At 40.2% G+C, this 22589-nt stretch overlaps 1 protein-coding gene across 1 annotated transcript in view; it reads left to right on the plus strand.

Moving 5' to 3' along the window:
- LOC135106651 (uncharacterized) overlaps window positions 1–17620 on the plus strand; it is a 34822-nt gene extending 17202 nt beyond the window's left edge. The window contains exon 4 of the mRNA XM_064015948.1: window positions 13162–17620. Coding sequence (XP_063872018.1) covers window positions 13162–14203 — 1042 coding nt within the window. The 3' untranslated portion in view covers window positions 14204–17620. The remainder of the gene's footprint in view (window positions 1–13161) is intronic.
- Window positions 17621–22589: the final 4969 nt, after the last annotated feature.

Here is a 22589-nt window from a genome sequence, read left to right on the forward strand (position 1 = left end):
CGCCCTGCCTGATCTGTCCCTCCTCGCCATCATGTATTCAAAGCAAGTCAGTCTGGGTTACAACTCCAGGCACTGCTTGGGAAAGAGACTTAAAGGCGTTTTACTGCTATAATCTTTTGCTATGGCATTCAGAGCACTGAAGAATATTTTGCATAGACAGGAAAAATAGAGAATATAAGGTTTACTTTGTCTTTTTAGGCTACAGAACTATTAAAGAAATCGGAGTATAAAAATAAATGTCTTAAAACTTGTAGGTGAAAAAATCTAGCAGTAAAAGTTCAGCTAAACAATGAAAAAAAAAAAAGTCTTATAGCTGCAGTAGTTGAAGGATTCTCCCAAAACTCGCGGCCGCACCATTACCACTCCGGCACTGTTGGGGAAGAAACTTGTGCTAGGTGGTGCGGGAAGTGTTTGCAGCCACGTCAGGTTCGCGACCTCCTATGATTAGCAGTACGGAAGAGACAGAAGCAGCGGCGCCTCGGTCACCGCTCCGTGTTACTCCAGGTCAGGAAGTGTGACCCGGTGGCACATGTTAACCTCCGACCTGAAGTTCCTGTCTCCGCCCTCATCTCTTTGTCATCGTCAGCACCTCCATCTCCTCCTTTTCCCTCCTCCTCTCCTCTCTTCCCGGCAAAACACACAACTCATACTTAATTAAGAAGCGCTGGCTGCAAAACACATTAAAAAAAAACGTTATAAGTGACAGGAAATTTGAGGTTGATGTTTCCTTTGTGATCCTTTGTATTGGTAGCAGAAAGCGCCCACAGTGTCCCGGATGTCCTCGTTCTCTCCACCCCCACCGCCACCATCCCTTCTCCTCTTTCTGTCCCTCTGTCTATCCCTACAGGACTCGTGTTACATCAAGACACGTGTGCATTGTTGGAAAGACGTCAAAACTCATGATGCGTTTTGTGTGTGCGCGTTCGGTAGCGTATCGGGTGCTTTTTCTGCTACTGTACACCTCGTTGCTCGGTCACCTGAACCGCCCGCGTCCTCACCGCACCGCCGCCGCAGACGTCTAGGCGATGTAGTCCACTTTAAGTAAAAAACGGATACCACTCTTGGGTGGAGTCTGGCCTGGCTACTCACACAGCCACGCCAGCCACACCTGCTTCCTCCTCCTCCTCCTCCTCCTCCTCCACCTTATCCTCACTTACTCATTCACTCTCCGTCTGTAAGTCTTGCCTGTGTTATCTGTTTTAGTATGCATGTATGTATGTTTGTAAAATGTTGATGAAAGTGAATGAATATGAGTATTTATGATGTATTATGTATATATGCGTCTATCAGCGTCTCCATTCATGAAGCTGTGTGTGTGTGTGTGTGTGTGTGTGTGTGTGTGTGTGTGTGTGTGTGTGTGTGTGTGTGTGTGTGTGTGTGTGTGTGTGTCCATCCATCCATCCATCCATTTATCTCTCTCTCTCTCTCTCTCTCTCTCTCTCTCTCTCTCTCTCTCTCTCTCTCTCTCTCTCTCTCTCTCTCTCTCTCTCTCTCTCTCTCTCTCTCTCACTCGGGCGCGCGCGCGTGTGTGTGTGTGTGTGTGTGTGTGTGTGTGTGTGTGTGTGTGTGTGTGTGTGTGTGTGTGTGTGTGTGTGTGTGTGCGCGCCCATCCATCCATCCATCCATTTCTCTCTCTCTCTCTCTCTCTCTCTCTCTCTCTCTCTCTCTCTCTCTCTCTCTCTCTCTCTCTCTCTCTCTCTCTCTCTCTCTCGTGTGTGTGTGTGTGTGTGTGTGTGTGTGTCCATCCATCCGTCCTTTTATCTCTCTCTCTCTCTCTCTCTCTCTCTCTCTCTCTCTCTCTCTCTCTCTCTCTCTCTCTCTCTCTCTCTCTCTCTCTCTCTCTCTCTCTCTCTCTCTCTCTCGGGTGTGTGTGTGTGTGTGTGTGTGTGTGTGTGTGTGTGTCCATCCATCCGTCCGTTTATCTCTCTCTCTCTCTCTCTCTCTCTCTCTCTCTCTCTCTCTCTCTCTCTCTCTCTCTCTCTCTCTCTCTCTCTCTCTCTCTCTCTCTCTCTCTCGTCACCTCTTACACTCATGCACTCACCCCTTTTACTTGTCTGTGTGTCACCTCATTCACCCCTTCACCTGCCTCGTGCTCCTTCTCAAGTTCAAGATTAAAGCAATAACATACATTAATCCGAAACTGGATGTAAGATTGACTTTTGACCGTGTGGTGAGGAAGTAAAAACAACGGAACATTTCATACAACTTGGGGGAGACAAAAGAGGAGACTGGCAGAAGGGAGGGGGAAGTGAAGGTTAGGGGCACTGGGGTGTGGTAGGAGGGGCTGGAAAGGTGGGTACTGACTGGGTATGCGAGGCTGGGGATCGCGGTGCAGCATCCCAGCGTCCCCATCACCACTTTCACTGCCACTGGCCAGCTCTTCAAGGTCCAGAAGCGTGCAGCCGATACCTGAATGCGGTGCCGCGAACCAACCAAGGCTGCCTAAGTCTAGTTCCCTGGGGTCACTGAGGCTCGCAACGGAAGGCTTATGATGATTCCCGTGACTTTTGTGGGGTGTCAAGGGCGGCTATCAGCGAGGAGCAAGGAAAGGTCTTTGTGTGAAAGTTACCCATGTCCTCACCTTGTACTGTTTCATGTTTGTGATAACGCCACGTATGCGACGAGTATCTCTGTCATCCATCACGCTAGACGCAAGTGCTTTTTTTTTTTTTTTTTTTTTTTTTTATCTCTCCTCACCCTTGCCTCACCTCCCTCCTCCTGCCCCAGGTGTTTCGCTTCCACGCACTGTTTATTATTCCTCCAGGGTCGTCCTCCCATCTCCCGACCCATTCCGCTTCCTGGGTGCTTGGCTGCCACTCGACCCAAGGCTCCTTCGCGGCATTGCAGTAAAGACACTAAAGAGCGCCACGAAGCTCCTATAATTTGCATTTAATAAGTTTTAAGAGGAAGTAAGGAACAAAGGAGATACAGATACAGCGGAGATACACCCTATTGCTGTGTTTATAGCCAGCTTGTTCTCAGGTGCGCGGGGGCCCAGGTGTGAGGCCAGGTGTGTTGGCAGACATCAGGAGCCGGCGTGGATGGCGTGGGTTGCCGGGAGGGGAAATGATGCAAAATCGAAGTGTAAATGGTGATCTACACGACAAAAAATGCACTACCGGAAAATCATTAGTTACCAATATTCTATCGTTTCAAAACACGGTGTTTGTAATGTGACAGCGCGTTCAAGGGATGCACCAGGAGGGGAGTGAGTGACATCTGGACTCATCAGGACGAAAATGAAAGACTTTAATAGAATGAAGGTGAAACAGAGGGTGACACGAAATGGGTATTTTCAATTAATGAGATGATGACGAATGAAGCTCAGTGGACACAGCGTAGGCAGCTATCAGACCCCAGGGACGTGTAGGGAGAAAGGGTGAAGGCTGTCAGATCCAAGTAGGGTTGCTAAACCTCCTTGGTCAGAGAGAGAGAGAGAGAGAGAGAGAGAGAGAGAGAGAGAGAGAGAGAGAGAGAGAGAGAGATGGATATAGATAAATAGATACGTGCTCGTACATACATACATACATGCATACATACATACATACATACATACATACATACATTCATACATTCATAAGTGAAGATAAGCATACGATATATTTATTACTCGTAGAATATTTTCCTACCTTCACTCAAGTAGGCTGGTTGCTCAATACTTAGCGGCGGCGGGTCAGGTTGCGCGGACGGGTTGATCTGAGCCTGAGTGAGAGGGAGAAAAATAGAGAGATAAAGCAATAGAGATATTCCCACGAATTACTTGACTCATACGTTCATAAATCGCAGAATCCGCTAATCATAATTTACACTTTCCTGTTCATTGTTCTTTTTTTTCTTAGTAGTCGGAAGAACCTTGCAAAATACTTATCACGTCTAGATTACGCTTGTTTTCTTTTCTCCTATTATATATAACAACTCTTGCCTTGCCTTGAGAGGTAAGTAGGAAAGTAATCGTCTCGCACTCAGATATTTTTTTCTCTCTCACCTTGTATGAGTTGGCAAAACCTTGAACATAAATCCTTCACAATTTAGATTTAATTTAGGCAGGATGTTATTAATAAACGAGGAAGATGTGTGTAGGCAAATGAAAGGGACAGTGAGACCCTCACTTCCTCATTCTGAAGGTGTGATTGTGATTAGAGAGGGTGTCTTCTCCCTTCTGTAGCTGCAGGAGTGCAAGGGCGTGGGGGGTGGTAGTACGTGAAAGGGGCTACAAGATGTCTTCTCCATTCTGTAAGCATGGGAGTTCAAGTTTGTAGTAGCGGTGATGCGGGAGAGGAGTTACAAGCATGTATTTTCTGTAGGTGCGGGAATGTACGGGAGTAATAGACGATGGTGCGTGAGTAGTTAGAAAGGGTGCCTTCTCCCTCCTGTAGCTGCGGGGATGTACGGGCGTAGTGGGCGGTGGTATGAGAGCGGCTGGGGACGTGGAGAGAAGTTACAGCCACAGGGTGAGCTGCTGGTGCCGTGCTGTGTTGTGTAACGCTAGCGTCCACAAGATGAAAAGTGGCGGGAGCTTCATCTTGGTAGTTTAAGTATTATGATTGACGCTGAGGGTCAGACGGGAGTGCTTGCCCGCCGAGAGTGGACGACTGACCAGCGTTGTCCGTTCCTTCACCTAATGTGCTTAAGACATGTAAGAGAATAATTGATAATCCTGAGAACATGCATCATCATCATCATTATCATCATCATCATCATCATTATCCTCATCCTCCTTCTCTCTATTCCTCCTCCTCCTCCTCCTCCTCCTCCTCCTCCTCCTCCTCCTCCTCCTCATCATCATCATCATCATCATCATCATCATCATCATCATCATCATCATCATCATCATCATCATCCTTATCCTCATCCTCCTCCTCTTCCTCCTCCTCTTTCCTCCTCCTCCTTCTTCTCCTTCTCCTTCTCTTCCTCCTCCCTCCTCTTTCCTCCCTCCTCCTCCTCCTCCTCCTCCTCCTCCTCCTCCTCATCATCATCATCATCACTCATCATCATCATCATCATCATCATCATCATCAATCTCTATGATTACAAAGGTCTCCCAAATTGTTGTGGTTGAGGCAGCTCTCACGCCACGCCGGCTTACGCGTACAGTCATCGCAGATACAATTTACTGTCAAATATCAAACTTATAAATAAGAATAAGTAAAATGTATGAAATATTTACACTTTTCACATAAAGACAACTTACATTTTATCTAAGAATATTCCCTGGGCGTGCTGGTGAGGAGTGGACCACAGCCTGAAAGGAGACAAAGAACGAATTGTCTCCGTAAAGGTCAGCATAATGTTGATATGCATTATTTTCCTTCTCATACCCTTTTAGTTCAGGATATTGTTTTATATATTTGATTTTTCTCTTCATCATAAAAGCAATACGAGAGAAATAATTTCATATATATATATATATATATATATATATATATATATATATATATATATATATATATATATATATATATATATATATATATATATATATATAATATTTTTTTTCATCTCAAAGCAAAGTGACTCAATGTTTTTAGACGAAAAAAAAAAAAGGTTTATACTTAAAACTAAGTTCTATTTCGAGCATAACATGTCGCTAGGACACTACAAGGTCAAAGTTTGTAACTCGTCTTGGTTTCGCCGGCGTGTATTCATGCAAGTGTTAAAAAAAAGATGAGTTATAATAAATGAAGCAACCATCACGACATTATGGCGTGTGTAAGTGCCAGTGTGTGTTGGAGGTCATCAACCGTGACCTTGAAGCCTCGACCCTCCGAGACAACGCTTCCTAACAAAACGGGAACACTAACAAACACTGAAATTGCTGGCTTGTATTTTTCTAGTGGTAAGCAAATCGTATACAAACGAACATGATAACTCTTGTGTTGCAGATTAAACTGTTTTTACTTAGCACTTCAGCCTAATTTTTTTTTCTTTTTCTTTCTTTTTCTTTCTTTCTTTCTTTGTAATCTGCTGACGTGGAGTTAGTCTTTATATATAAAACAAATAAAAGAAAGGAAAACTCACACAATATATATGACTACAAAAGTTATACGTCTCTCTCTCTCTCTCTCTCTCTCTCTCTCTCTCTCTCTCTCTCTCTCTCTCCTCTCTCTCTCTCTCTCTCTCTCTCTCTCTCTCCTCTCTTCCTGTGACAAAACTCAAACAAAAATAGTTTAAGAAAAACAACTGTGTGTATGAGTAAGAAAACAAACAAAAACAATCATAAAATAGTTTTTTTTATGCCCTTGAGCAAGAACTATAAAAAAAACTTACAAATTTTCCTTCCTGTGACTAAGGAACTGACAAAAAACACCCACGGCAAAAAAAAAGAAAAAAAAAAAAGTTTCGCTGTGGAACTATGACTAAGAACACGAACAAATACAGTCACGGAAAAGGTCACAAACACACGCATCCCAGAAGAGGGAAGGAAGGTAAGCGGAAGGGAAAGACAGGAAGGGAGGACCAACCACCTACGCGGTTCTCAGGCTTAAGATACAAACAGGAATAGACTTTTGTGATGCCTTACCTCGCGGCGTGACTGCTTTGACCTCCCTGCCTTGCTTGCTCCGCTTTCCCTATTTCCTCTTGGTGTATCATGTAATAATCTCTCTCTCTCTCTCTCTCTCTCTCTCTCTCTCTCTCTCTCTCTCTCTCCTCTCTCTCTCTCTCTCTCTCTCTCCTCTCTCTCGTCTCTCTCTCTCTCTCTCTCTCTCCCTCTCTCTCTCTCTCTCTCTCTCTCTCTCTCTCTCTCTCTCTCTCTCTCACACACACACACACACACACACACACACACACACACACACACACACACACACACACACACACACACACACACACACACACACACACACACACACACACACACACAACAGGACTCACAGTGTGGAACAACAGTACACACTCAGACAAGTCAGTCACCCTTGAAACTTGCATGCCCAGAATTACAGAGGAATCGTTATTGCACTTAACATGCCTCGAATGTAAAGATTTTTTTTTTTTTTTCCCGCCCTCGAAGCATCGCCTGCCGCATGTTGGAAGCTGCCTCTGTAGCATCCTAAGCGTATATTATCCTTGCCGGGGCCCTCTCCCCTTCATCCAGTGTCGTGCAGGATAGCGCCTCGTGGCCCGGGCGGCGACAGGTGGTGGGCGGGGAAGGTGGTTCTGGTCGCGACCTGACCCCCGCCGGCACTCATCCGCGTCCCTTCGTCCCCCGAGGTGCTGCAGCTGCTGTCTTGGAAAAAAAAAAAAAAAAAAAACTCCTAAAGGATTCTGACCCCGGTTAAGTGTCCTTTTCATGGCAATGCCTTGGTGGAGAGTAGGAGTACATTCTCGATTAGGGTGTGTGTGTGTGTGTGTGTGTGTGTGTGTGTGTGTGTGTGTGTGTGTGTGTGTGTGTGTGTGTGTGTGTGTGTGTGTGTGTGTGTGTGTGTGTAATAATAATAACAATAATAATAATAATAATAAACGGTTTATCATTTAGGCAGTTAACAAACTGAAAATGTACAGAGGGAGAAACTGAAAATGCGTGTGTGTGTGTGTGTGCACGCTTCAGTTTTTTCCGAGTTAGATGTCTTTTCTTAGGAATGATCACACAGGATATGAGTAATTATAAATTCAAAGAATTCTATGCATTTCACCCCATAGTTGACGGCAATCGTGGATCAGTCGTCAAACAAAAGAACAAAAAGCAAAACGTAGCTTCATCCAAACCGTACCCTGAACTTAACAAGAGGGAAGAGCGGTTCCATTTTTAGTTAGATTGGCTGCATTGTTGCTTAGGCGGGGCGCCTCTCAACTTCGATGTCGCTAATTTTACTTCCTTGAGACAGGGAAGTCTGGAGCCAGCCGGGTGGAAGGTGGGGGTTGGGGGAGGGGCAGAAGGAAGGGTGAGGCTGTGGCGAGGGTTACTGGCGGCGGGTGGCGGGGGACGCCGTGGGGTGCTGGGTGTGGTAAACGTTTCCCAGGGATAGCCTTTGTGGTTGCCCCGAGGAAGAACTTTATTGGCCTTTGGCAACAGGTATAGGTGAGTGTGGCCGGCGGTACTTAGCGTGCCACAAGGAACAAGGCAGGACAGGTAGAGACAGTACAGGATCAGGTTGACGAATATAGACAGGGCGTGCATTTCAAAGGAACCTTATACAATGCGAGGCACAGTTCACATAATGACAGAGACCACCGTGACGTCAGAGGACCCGTGAAGCAGTCCTTGTCTCCAGCAGCAGTGTTCAGGGGCGGCGGAGTAAACGCTTCTAACCACCACGCCATGACGTCACCATCGTCAACCGGATATAACTGACCGACATTCTGGTTAATTCGGTGTCATAACGTGGACCAAAGCACCTCAGACCGACGACTCAAGGACAAGTTTCATGGTTGTAGAAAAAAAAAATATATATATTCTGTAATTTGTTCTTTGTTGTTCGACCGAGGGAATGGGGGAACGTGTAACCGAGTAATTTCGGGCTTCGAGTGGTCAGTGTGAGCATAAGGGCAGCCGTCACTGATAAATCGGTTACCCGTGACGCACCTGGCAGGTAAAGGTCATGTCCTGATGGATGACTGCCTGTAGTCCCTTTTGTACCGCCGCCCTGCCTCTTAAGTTACAGTTTGTGACGAGGAAAATTGCATTACTGGCACTTTTCCGCCTCCTGCCACTGCCTCGCTGATTATATAACCTTATCTGTCTCGTATCGCATTTTTCTCAACACCTTTCACCAGACTACATATGGGCTGAAGAGATACTGTTCCCGATTCTATAGTCTGAAAGTGCTGCTAGCTGCGTCACAGTAATACAGGATATTTTTGTATTTTCACAACGTATCCCTCGGCTCGTCCTTGCGCGATGTAATACTTAAGAAGTGTTGTAAGGATGTTTTCAGGTATTTCCCAGCTTACGTAGTTCTGATAAGTATGATCGATGGGCTGATGTTTTTAAGTGCGTTGTAAAGTAAACGACATGTGGGTAATAAAAGTCACCTACATACCTTCATGTCATCACGCTTCTCAGGAACCTTAACGGTGTATTGATATGGGCTGACGACTGGCAGGTGATTGATTTCGTTGGTGATGTGATTAAGGACGAAGAATAAAGAGGCATCAGGGTGCGGAGGATCGACTTCAGTGCTGAATATGTACCAGGTTTTAAAGGCGAAGCATGTTCCCCCTTAGCTTTCCCAGCCGGTTCAGCATAGATCGTCTGGCTGCTGCCTAACTAAAAACAGCTAAGCTTAATGTGCAAGACTTCTGACGAAACTCAATAAAAAAAATCGACGATTGCAATAAGTTTTGTAACAGTTCAGCAAATATCAAGGTAACGCTGCAGCTTGTCAAAGTCGTAAATGTGTAAAAAGGAAAGTACGTAGTTCCATTCTGCATATAAACCATTGGGTATATAAATAAATTAAATAACTCAGACTTGCATTGCCTTTATGTTCCAGTGCAAAAGAAGGCCTTAAAAGTATTAGTCCGTGAGGAACTTGGTCAGAACTTAATGTCAAATCTTGCTGTATGATCGCTTGAAATCGGGGGGGGGGAAAAAAAACGTCTCCACTGACGCGTATTGACAGTTCTCTCTCTCTCTCTCTCTCTCTCTCTCTCTCTCTCTCTCTCTCTCTCTCTCTCTCTCTCTCTCTCTCTCTCTCTCTCTCTTACACCTCCAGTACACTGGCGCCCCTGCTTAGTTCTCACGCACCATTCATGACTGGTTCCCTCCTTGTCCCAGGCGCGGCGGGGAAGACATCCAACTCGCCAGCCAGCCCTCGCTCTCCTCAGCGCCTTTACCGGAGGAATGCGCCACATCATTTGTTTGCACTTGTACTTTATTACTTAAACACTACGTATTCTGTTTAGGTACTTTTGTGAGGTCGCTGTAAATTAATTGCAGACTGAGAAGGAAGGTCGGACTATGTCGTAAATTCTGCTTTGGTGCTTCAAGTCAAACGGTGGTAGTTGGTGGTGGTGGTGATGGCGGCAGTCCTGGGGTTGCGGTGGCTGCAGGCAGGCAACGGTGATGGTAGTGGTGGTGGTGGTGGTGATGGTGACATGTTGTGTGTGTGTGTGTGTGTGTGTGTGTGTGTGTGTGTAATATATTTTTCCATCTTGTTCTTATTCTTTTTATTATTCATACTCTTCTTATTGGTAGTAATCGAGAAGGCACCAAAAAATAGCAGCAGGTACAAGTAACAATGTATATTGCACACCAGTGACTTTCCTCATGCCACTAGTGCCGTACAAAGCAAGTACGGCACACCCCACCTTGCCCAAGCTTTCCCAACATTCCCCCCCACCTCTCTCTCTCTCTCTCTCTCTCTCTCTCTCTCTCTCTCTCTCTCTCTCTCTCCCGTGCGTCAAGCCTCGCTCAAGGACTCACAGAGGTGTCTGGGGGCGTCAGTAAGCCTTGTGAGTCTCGCGGACAAGTTACGAATCCACCGCCGCCCCGTGCCCAAACCCTTGCTCCGAACACCCGCCGAGCACGTATACATCATCACTGACTATTTTTCTATTGTGTAACTTGACACGAGAAGAGATTACGTCCGTCCAGACACACACACACACACACACACAGGTCACAATAACTCTCTCTCTCTCTCTCTCTCTCTCTCTCTCTCTCTCTCTCTCTCTCTCTCTCTCTCTCTCTCTCTCTCTCTCTCTCTCTCTCTCTCTCTCTCTCTCTCTCTCGTTTTGTTCATGAATCTTCACGCTCACGACTGCAGCATTGCCTTCACATCATCAGAAATTTAAATGCATTGTTTTGTGCGACATGAATATCCTGCATTCCATTAGTCTTTGTTTAGAGAGAGAGAGAGAGAGAGAGAGAGAGAGAGAGAGAGAGAGAGAGAGAGAGAGAGAGAGAGAGAGATTGCAAATGGAAGGACGAAGAGAAAAGGGGAGCAAGGGAAGACATCTAGAGGGCGGGTCGTCTACCTGCTCATAGGTGGTGAGGACGACGCTCTATTCAGGACACCGAGACGTAGCTGACACTACATGCTGAAACTGAGCCCCTGTTTGTGTATAAGAGAGAGAGAGAGAGAGAGAGAGAGAGAGAGAGAGAGAGAGAGAGAATTGATGGTTTATGATATATAGAATGCAAGTGAAAAAGTTATATATATATATATATATATATATATATATATATATATATATATATATATATATATATATATATATATATATATATATATATATATATATATATATATATATATATATAACCTACAAATGCAGAAGTAACGAGAAAGAGGAGATAAAAGGAGGAGGAAAAAAAAGACTGAAGGTGAACGTGTAGAAAGCAGCTACTAATCCACCAGACTTACACTGGCTGACCTTGCAGTGCTGCCTGATTTGCTTCCTCTCGGTTTTATTTAACGAAAGGAATCTCACCATGTTGTTATGACAGTAAGACTAAAATTATCTTTTAGTCTTACTGTCATTACAACATGGTGGTGGCTTCTATATCATTCAGTTTCATGTGTATTCAAAAAATAATAATAATAATCAGGCTTGCTATACTTCGTGACGAAGATGTGTGTCAACACTATTAGCTTTACATTATGACTTCTAAAACTTGGAAATAATTACATTCTTGACGTATAACGATGTTTTGTTTTACATGTATTCATAATCGGTTATCAGTGTTGCCAAACCACATCAGCATATGAGATGTCAACACTGTTAACATTATACTGCCCTGGATCATCAGATGGCATTTATCACACAAATCCCAATGTTCATGTATGTCCAGAAAGGTTATCAGATACCGTTATCGCAAACAGTTGGACGTTCTATAAGCACCTCCCTTACTTAATGGAAATTACTAGAGATTTCATTAGTGTTTTTAGCGATTGTCTAAATAAATTATTTTCCATCACTGGGATAACACACGAAAATCTGAATGGTCAACTCAGTGGCTTTTGGAAAACAGTTTTTGTGAGAGTACAAAGTGAAAAGCACTGCCTGATTAGTAACCCACGTAGCTAAGGTGACTGTCAACACAACACTTTTAGCATTACATTGTGATTCACTGGGTGTAGGTGTTTCCGCGTGCCTATTTCCGCATCCTATTGTTTCTCTTTATGGACATAGCGAAGGAGCGTGCTGCAGTACCTCATATCCAAACCTGCTCCACGCTGTGTAACGCGACACCCCCGTCACCTCACCTCGCCCTTATATAACCTGTCGTGCAGACCTCACATTCTTGTCCTGCGTGGTCTTGCATGTACCCAGCCCTCACTCCTTTGTTCCCAGTACTTCTTCAAACACTGTTATATGTGTCCCAAAATTACTTTGTTAGTATTTTATGTTGCTGTTAAATACTATTGTTCGGTTTTGTTGTTGTTGTTGATATTATTATTATTACTAATGTATTATTTTATTTTGTCATAATTTATTTATTTATTTATTTATTTATTTTTATTTATTTATTTATTTTTTTTTTTGTAGGCAATGAAGTGTGTGTGTGTGTGTGTGTGTGTGTGTCCCTAACCAAACAATCTACACTGAGCTGAATTTAAGTAGGTCAATTTATCTCATGCCTCCTGGTTGTGTCCCCTTCCTAGTATTCCCTGAGCCACCCCTACACAGTACGCCCTAGAGTACTGGCGGCATGGGGGTTCTGAATATGACTCAACATACGAACTAGAGGAATTGAATAGTGAGAGTCCTGAGGTGCCGCCAGGCCCTCTCAGGAACTGGTAGCGAGTATTAGTGGCAGCAATTGGCATAACAAAGGATATTAGGCTGTGGTGGAGCCTCAAAAAGTCCCTTGCCCAGTCATGGCATATAGTCTGATTGGTTGATGATTGAGGTCTTCCTTTACCCTGTGTGTGTGTGTGTGTGTGCTGCATTGTTACTATGATTTGCAGTGCTTTGACTGCTACAGCTTCTCCTCAAGCTCAATAAAATTACATTGGTACAAGTTCAGATTATAATTGTCAAATAGATCTCTAATAGCAAAATATGTAATTAAGTAATTTAAACTTTTTATTGTTCATCAAAGTCCTTTACCTAATAAAGAAAGCAACCAGTACCATACTGCCATCAGCAAAGGGTTTAGAATGTTGAGAATGTAGGAATGTTTCAAACAATCATCATCTTTAATCAAGATAATGCATATTTATGATATGTAGATACAATTTAGGATAGAAATTTATTTATGCTTTTTGTCAACAGGCCCAACCCAGAGAAGCACAGAACGGAATTTGATATCTACCCTGACCTGGGCATCCCTCTTCGTGTCAAGCTTCGTATGCAGATGAATGTGATGTTGGACCGCAACCAGCCCTTGGAGCGTGCCAGGCACTTTGATGTGGTGCTGCCAGTGTTCTGGTTTGAGGTGGGAGTGGACTCACTGCCAGGGGATGTTGTAGGCCTGCTGAAACTTGCTCAGAATCTGCCTCCAGTGGTGAAAACAACCAGCGTCACTCTTTGCACAGCACTCACCCTCATATTTTTGCTACTCCTACTTGCTCAAACCATAGCAACTTGGTGTGGCTGGGGTACTTCTAAGGCACTGAAACGTCCTCTTACACCTGAAGACCTTCCACATCTTTCGCCATGTCGTCCCATGAGTACTCATTGGCAGTATGATGAACTACATAAGCCACCAAGATGTGGAAGCTCCTTCCATGCTACACCCAGTGAGAAGAGTGCCCTCACCTCCCCACAGCCTCTTACCCCAGGCCTTGACATTCCAATAATTGATGACCACACCTTACTTCCTCCATATAGAGCCCGTAGGGGAGGTAGTCCAGATGTATTACCACAGCCAGAAGATGGTGAATACAGCATTGACCAAGTGCCTCCACCTTACAGTCCAGGGCCACAGCAGCGCACATCTTCCACAGTGTCAGTAGAGATTCACACCACAGCTTCTGATGATGATCTGCAGAACATTCCAGGATCCAGTACAGCAATAACACCAGTAGAAGATTTGCCACCTGATCATAGCTCACCAACAGAATCCCTACCAGCAGTTAGTGAAGAGAATGAACCTTCTGCTCCTCTTGCCAGACTTGAGGAGACATCAGAGACATCAGACAGTGAAGGTAATTCTGCATCTGGTCTACCATCATCACCTGAACTCCCACCTGAGTCAGAGTCCCAAAGATTACCAGGAAGCCCTGCTCCTCTTGCCACCTCTAGTCCCCAGGGGTCCATGGGCAACAATAACAGGCGGAATGATTTGCCGCCTCCCTTGGAATCAGACTTGTGAGTGTTTGGCAACGAAACTCGTATGGATGTGTTATATTTATTTTAGTTTTCCAGCGTGCACTATTTCAGTGAGCATTGTGAAAGTTACATTTGATCACTGTAGCAAGTTTTACAGTGTTTCAGTGATATGTGTTGGTAAATTTGTCTGTTTTAGCTTTTTTTTTCTCTCTACTTAAGTGCCTTAATTACTGGAGGGAATGGAAATTATGGATTTTGTAGGATTTGTTTTAACTTGTTGGAATTACCATTACAGGAGAGATTTTTATAGGCATTATCAGTACACTTACTATTATTGTATTATTAATCTTTTACTAGTATGTTTTATGTATAATTTATTGATGATTTAACTAAGCCAGTCATACTGATAGTTATGAGGATAAGGGTGAATATTGTTTTAGTATTGAAATCAGTGCTAATTTTGTAAAGGTGAATATACAGTACGTGCTCAAGTGAATGCATCCACAACTGAATTCAAGGAGAAAAAAAGCTCAAAGTATGTTTGAATGCAGTATTGTACCTTATGAAAAGGTATTCAGACACATAATTTTCCAAACTTAATGCCTCAGATTCTCCATTCATTTTTCAGCATATGTATGTATTGCATTATTTAGGTGTTTATGTATGCCTGTGTGCCTTACTGAAAGATGGTAAATTGGTCTCTGATAAATATTTTTATTCTCACTATCACCAAACAGACAGGGACTGCCATGTGTAGGCCTGATGGCTTCTTGCAGCTTCCCTTATGTTCTTATGAACTCAAGATGTTATTTTGAAAACTAAATTGAAAGAAAAATTTTGGTCCTAACTCTTGTAATATATATATATATATATATATATATATATATATATATATATATATATATATATATATATATATATATATATATATATATATATATATATATATATATATATATATATATATATGAGAAATCCATCTTTCATGTGGAAGAATATGCTTGTATATATATCATAAATTGCAAGTGAAGGCATTGTTTCATGTACCGTTCTTATATTTTACCCTGCTTATCAAAGGGTTGTTTTGTATACAATAGCTGCCAGTTGTTATTTTACTTTAAACCTATATTCTACATATATATATATATATATATATATATATATATATATATATATATATATATATATATATATATATATATATATATATATATATATATATATATATATATATATAATGAAAAGCAATGTTAAGGTGTATTGTTATCTCTGTGAGACAAGCATTGCTTTATAGCTGAAAACATGTTCTGTTGAGAATGTAAATGAAAACTGAACCCTTGTCATGATGCAGTCAGGGAGGGTTTGTCCAGTGCATTGCAAGCCAAAAGCACAAGTGATTTCTAATATCTTTGTGAATTTAAATTTAACATGAACTACTAAAATTTGCCCTGCAACATGTGATATACAAATGCTAGTGTAATGAATTTATTCCATTTGCTCTTGTAGTTGCCAATCATGTGTCTTTCACTGTGTTATTATATTAGATAGTATTCCTAGCCAAGCTTGTAGTGCATAATTTCTTTGTAACAAGGCATGTGTGTAACATAATTGAACTACTGCAAGAAGTGTTGGATGTGTTAAAATATGGTAATAATATCTGTGAAAAAAGAAAGGCATATTAGATACATATTGATGTTACACAGCAGCACTACAGCATCTTAAATTTTTTTTATAAATATTCTATGATTTTTCCATAGCTGTTAAATGTAGTTCACAATTTCTCTCTCTCTCTCTCTCTCTCTCTCTCTCTCTCTCTCTCTCTCTCTCTCTCTCTCTCTCTCTCTCTCTCTCTCTCTCTCTCTCTCTCTCTCTCTCTCTCTCTCTCTCTCTCTCTCTCTCTCTCTCTCTCTCTCTCTCTCTCTCTCTCTCTCTCTCTCTCTCTCTCTCTCCTGAAAATTATGCTTGTTATGAAGACATACTGCTCGCATGCAAATAGGAATAAATGAATATATGATAATCTAAATGACTACGTCCAGTAGGATTTTGGAGTATGAATGTAATCTATACTGAAGATTACATTTCAAGATTGTTCCTCATATACTGCAGTATTGTGGAGTGTGGCTGTGAAATTGTTAAGATATGCATTGCTTCCACCCTTCCACACTTTTCCTGATAACTTTATTTATATTTATAGATATAAGGTCATAATAACAATAAAAAATATATATTCTTTGGACAAGAGTCCCATGACAGTGTTGTAGCCCAGTGTGTTAGCTATCAGTCATTTGTATAACTTTTAGAGAATCTTTACACAACTGTGGGATCCATAATAGATCAAATGGAATCCTGTTGTAGTTATTCATAGCAGAAATTCACCAACAGATCATTCCATGAGTTGACTGCTGTTTGGCACCATAGGCTGCAATGTTACACCTTGATTTGTTCATAATTCTACATTTTGAGTTATTCTTGAAAACCAAGCACTGAGTACTATGTCAAAAGTTATTAAGGTTGACTGATTAATATGAATTTCATACAATTTGAAGAAAAATTCAAATTAGGAAGTATTGCAGAAATAACTTGTGTACCTACATGGCTGGCTGATTCATGAGATGCCAGTCTTCCCATTCCATTTATGCAGAAAGGTTGAAATGATTGTAGTTGTACTACTAACAACTGAGAGATTAAGTGTAAGGCTAATGATGGTAATTATTAGATAATTCTGAGTTTTATCTGTCTATTATGTCTGTATCTCTGAGGCTTCATCCCCTCAGAGGAGCTTCCCTTAATTAAGAAATTGACCATAGCAGAAAAATCTCAATCTTTCCCTCTTTTAGCATTTCCTTAATGTGTGGTCAAATCATCACATGTCTTTGCTTTCCTTTTAATACTCAGCCATTGTTTATCTGTTGTATTTTTTGTTTCCCTCTTCCATTTGATCTTTCAGAGTTCAATTACCACTGAAATGTGAACTGTCAGGATAGATAAAGTAGTACTACTTAGGTATGTGCCATAGCAGTCAGTGCATCAACTCTCCAAGGAATGGTATGATGTACTGAATATGTATATGTTAATTGTTATTCCTGAGTAAACCATCCCATCCATGTTAAAAGTGCAACTTCTATGCCAGTTTTGCTCATGCTTACTTTTTATTTCTTTTTATTTTTTAAGGTTGTAAGCTTTCTGCATCAGTTACAATAATGTATAAAGCTTTTCTATATTGCTGTGATGGTGATTACTGTAACAGGTTGTACTTTTCTGAACTAGAAACAGAGTTCTTCATGGATTCTGCTGGCACAGTTACCACACTGATATCCTACTGTTACATTCACTAGCTACATTCTCAATAAATATTTCAATGATACCGGTTCATGTGTGTTCAGTGGCATTTTTATTGTTTATTACAAGCACAAACCCATCAATACTGCACTAAGAATGTAAATAAATTTTTCAGTCATTATTTTCTTATATATTACCATACGCATATAGAACATTATAAAGCTGTTTGTCTAAACAACTAATTACTGCAAACTGAGCTAAGATAAATATGCAACAAAAACTAGGATCGTATAATTAAAAACTGTGTTAAATCTCAGTATGGAACAAGTATAAATAACAAGGTGCACATTTGATCTGCTGGGAGACTGAGGGAGCAAATGTAAGAAAAGGTAAATGAAGAGCAGTAGAATAAAATGATACAAGAGTGAAAGAGATCAGAGGAAGCTACATTTAAAAAGGACTGTGTTTACAAAGACAATGGTGTATTACTCAAGGTCTTGAAATAAATTAATAGATGAGTACATGAAATTAGCTAGGTGAAAATCCTATGATAAGCAATTAATTTACTCAAAGTGGATTTGAGGGAGCAACTCTTGAAGTCAAACTTGATTAGTGATGGACAGAAATGTTAAATAAAATTCTGCATACATGGTCTTCATGTAACCTTGAGTGTTCAAGTCAAGGTAACCTATATAATATGGAGGTTACTATATGCTTCACCATCCCTCTTTTATAAAGCCTTGTTGCTCCAGACATCAGTCACTATCGGTTCCAGAATTGTGTTTGTAATAAATAAAGAACTGTTGATTTTTGCTGAATATACAGTAGTGCCATTTTTTTTTAGTTTCAGTTGTGTAGTGAATGTATGCTCACTTGATATTCTTACTGGCTGAATTTATACTCCTTTGACATGTGATGTGTTATCATTACATACCCATTCTTGGCTTCTCCAGCTTCAGATTACTAGAATATTTTATCACATTGTACATATTCAATACGATATGTTTTTTTTTTTTTTTCTTTCTTTTTTTGCAATGCAACCAGTAAATGCAAGTAGATATTTATTCACCTGAAATGTGTGAAATGTTTTTTTTTCTTAATATTTTTTACTAAACACTACTACTTATATACTGCATGTTATAAAATAAAGTTGCACTAATATTATTGTATATTCAGTAAAGTATGTGGAATTAAGGCAAGTTACAATATAAAGCTATTTCTAGTGCCTAGAATAACAACAGCTTCAACCAAGGAACACATATCATAAGAAGCAAGGTACATACATAATATGTATAATTATGTAATATGTATCTGAAAAAATTTTTGTATGATCTCATCACACTGGTGAACATATGATGAGTTAACAGTAAGGAATATCTACCAACTAGCAGTTATATATTTTTCTATTACTGAAGCATTGTGTCATCTTAATAATGTAAATAGTATTCTTTTTAAAGAACTTTTATTGTTCCTACCTACCTGCACGCTTCATCATCACGAGACCCTCTTACGGAGCGGAAATGTAATATTCATTACTAATTCTGGTATGTGTGTGTGAAGTAGTCTTGATATTTCTTAGGATGGGACACTTGCTTAGATTAGGGCGCGTGTTAGGCGTCATCATTCCCCTTCATCACCCACCCCTGACACAACCTCCACCACTAGTATACTCTTAGTCATCAAGCGTATGGGAGTTTGGAGGGTTTTTGGAAGAAGGCAAAATTTATCATGAAGTTAATGATAATGTGTGAGGGTCCTGAGTAGCGGGAATTCCATGTGGTAAGTTTCATGAGTAGTTGACGGAGATTTGGAAACCTGCACTGGGGCACCAATACCCGGATGAAAGAAATTATATTTGCTTCCATCCACTGCAATAACATGAATCTCAAAACTTTTTTTCTGATATATTTCCAAGTGAATTCCAATGACTTATCAGAATGATCATAGTTTTTTTTATTATTGATTTATCTATCTAGTTTGTCACTTTATCTTTTATCTTATTTATTTATTTTTATTTATTTATTTAGTTGTTTATTTTATTTACTATTTATTTATTTATTTATTTTATTTTATTTATTTATTTTTATTTTATTTTATTTATTTATTTTATTTATTTATTTATTTTTCATTTCATTTATTTATCAATTTATTTATTTATCTATTTATTTATTTATTTATTTTGTATGTATAACAAGGGAAGAATCTTTCCTCTACAAGTCAGTCGTTCCTCCAACTGGAATTAACATTCACTGGCACATAGTATGTCATGCATTGAAAAAAAAATGATGATGATGATGATGATGATGATAATAATAATAATAATAATAATAAGAAGAAGAAGAAGAAAAAAAAAAAGAAGAAAGTATGAATAATAATACGTACGCAATACGTGCATATGCATCTCCTTACGCGGTTCCTGCTCGTACCTTCAAGTAGTGTGATTACTGGGGTGAATGGTAGAATCTTAGGTTGAAATATTCTGAGCAGGCTGGGTGTGGTATTCCTGTGAGTCCGTGGAATAGGTGATTCGTTCGTGGGAGTTCAGTTAATAGCAAACAAAAATTCCTCTGTAACACTTCCGAGCTAGGGCGAGGAGAGGCCACACCAACCAAGCTTACCAGTGTTATGTCACATTTGCAGTGTTCCTAATGATTGTCATTAAATACAAATAATGCAAGTGAGATAAATGTAATATAATTTCATTTACATCAAAAGGTGGTATCTGTATCATTATTAAAAGTACAGGAATAAATACCTTGCAATAAACTAAATTTTCTCTTAACGATACTGTCTAGTGGGACGTATTTCATTTCGGCGAAATGTTTGAAATGTTAACCAATCATTCGGGCGACTGTTTTATCATTTGGGTGACAACATATCAGACACTCCGTGAAAGAGTAATAATCACCATTTAGGCGAAATTAAATCAAGGCAAGAACGACATGTGCTGTACAAATTATTACATTACCATGTCAAGAACACACGAACGATCAGTTACTTCGTTACGTAAGAAGATGAAGCACGTTTCAGATTACAAGTTTCAAATTATGGAGGCTACGTTGGTGGCTGCCTCTGTGGCTGCGCAGCTATTTAGTATATAGGTGGTCGCGCATCTATTCGGTTCTCACGCATTGGTGAGAGGAACAAAGAGAGCAGTTCACTCATTGTCTTATTATCACGACCATGGTAGGCACCATCTCAAAAAGAAAAGAAAAGAAAAAGTTCATTTGATGGATTCTCGTATCGAATTTATGTGATATTCGAAAGATTATGATAATGCATGGAGGTGTACATGTAGTGCATAATTATACAACGAACAATCAGATGTAAAGGTTGAATCAGAACTGATGACAGTGGAAAAACAATCATAATGGACTTTAAAAAATTGTGGCTGAGCATAGCAATGCAAGTGACAGTAAGAAAGAAGCACAGCAGCTGAGAGTGCAAATTCTGATATGACTGCAAAGACTTCAAAAGCGATTATAAAAGAACTTCTGTATTTTAATAATAATTAGTCAATTTGAAGCAAACGACTTGAGAAACGTTTCCCTTGTTTTATACAGAGAGCGAATGAAACAGTTCCCAGTCCTACGTAAGAGTCGTTTTGATGTGTTAGTGTGTCATGCAGAAAATGAAGTGAAAACAAACAAGAAAATTTTCTTACTCGTAAGTAATGAGGAGAAAGGTACGTATGCCATTATGTTCTATTTACACAAACCTAGACTGCCTTGGCTACGAAACAGAAGATATTTTTATGGTGAAACATTCCAATGTTGCCCTGAATTAATTTATAAACTTTTAATGATTTATGGCTGTGAATGGTAACTACATACTGCTGGTCAACGCAGTACTACCCAATAAAACAAAAGAGTGATGTGTTGACTTGCGGCAAAGAGTAAAAAAAAAAAAAAAATATATATATATATATATATATATATATATATATATATATATATATATATATATATATATATATATATATATATATATATATATATATATATATATATATATATATATATATATATATATATATATATATATATATATATATATATATATATACACACACACACTTAAAATTAGGGGGGTATCATTAAAAAACTATGATAGATTTCAGAAAGGAACAAGTATAAACAGCAGGATACATATTCGTACTTGATTTCTTGAGAGACTGAACAGGCAATGATAAATGTTACCAAAATTGTATTCCTTAGAATCGAAAACCATATGTTGTCAATTTCACTTAGGCCTAACATGGCGGCGAAATACTTAGAAATACGTACTAGCAACAGGATGTGAAAATAAAGGTGTTCTTGGAAGATGGCTGTCTAGATTTTTTGTATTTGTTTTGTTTCTTTATTTATCTCCATATTAAGTATCAAATTTCATCGTTGAGAATGTGATGTGTAATATTCCTCTAAACTTTAGCGTCTAATTATAGACCTGTCAGCTTAACTTCAGTTGTAGGTAAAATATCTGAATCTATAATAGCGAGGAACATTAGGGAGCATTTAGACAAACATAAATTGATAAATCAGTCACAGCATGGTTTCACGAAGGGGACTTGTTAAGTTTTTACGGTAAAGTGTACGAGGCAGTAGATAAAGGTGACAGTTATGATATCTTATATCTGGACTTTAGTAAAAGCTTTTGACAAGGTACCCCATCAGAGGCTCCTGAGAAAAGTTAGGGGACACGGGATAAATGGGAAGATGTTAGGCTGGATAAGGTCATGGCTAAGCGACAAGCGACAAAGGGTTGTAATAAACGGCTCTAAATCCGAGTGGGGTCATGTAATTAGTGGGGTATCTAGGGCAGAGGTTTTCAAACTTTATTGCTTAGTGACGCACTTATGATATATCCTGGACATTGACGGCGCACCAACTCTAAAGTCAGTGTAGTGTATACCTGTCCATGAAAATTACGCTGCGTACTTGAGGATAGTTTTTTTTTTTTTTTTTTATGTAGGAAGGATACTGGCCAAGGGCAACAAAAATGTAATAAAAAAAATGCCCACTGAAATGCCAGTCCCTTAAAAGGGTCAAAGCAGTGGTCAAAAATTGGTGGATAAGTGTCTTGAAACCTCCCTCTTGAAGGAATTCAAGTCATAGGAAGGTGGAAATACAGAAGCAGGCAAGGAGTTCCAG

This window comes from Scylla paramamosain, chromosome 13 (genome assembly GCF_035594125.1).
Source record: "Scylla paramamosain isolate STU-SP2022 chromosome 13, ASM3559412v1, whole genome shotgun sequence".
In the NCBI taxonomy this organism is placed as follows: Eukaryota; Metazoa; Arthropoda; class Malacostraca; order Decapoda; family Portunidae; genus Scylla; species Scylla paramamosain.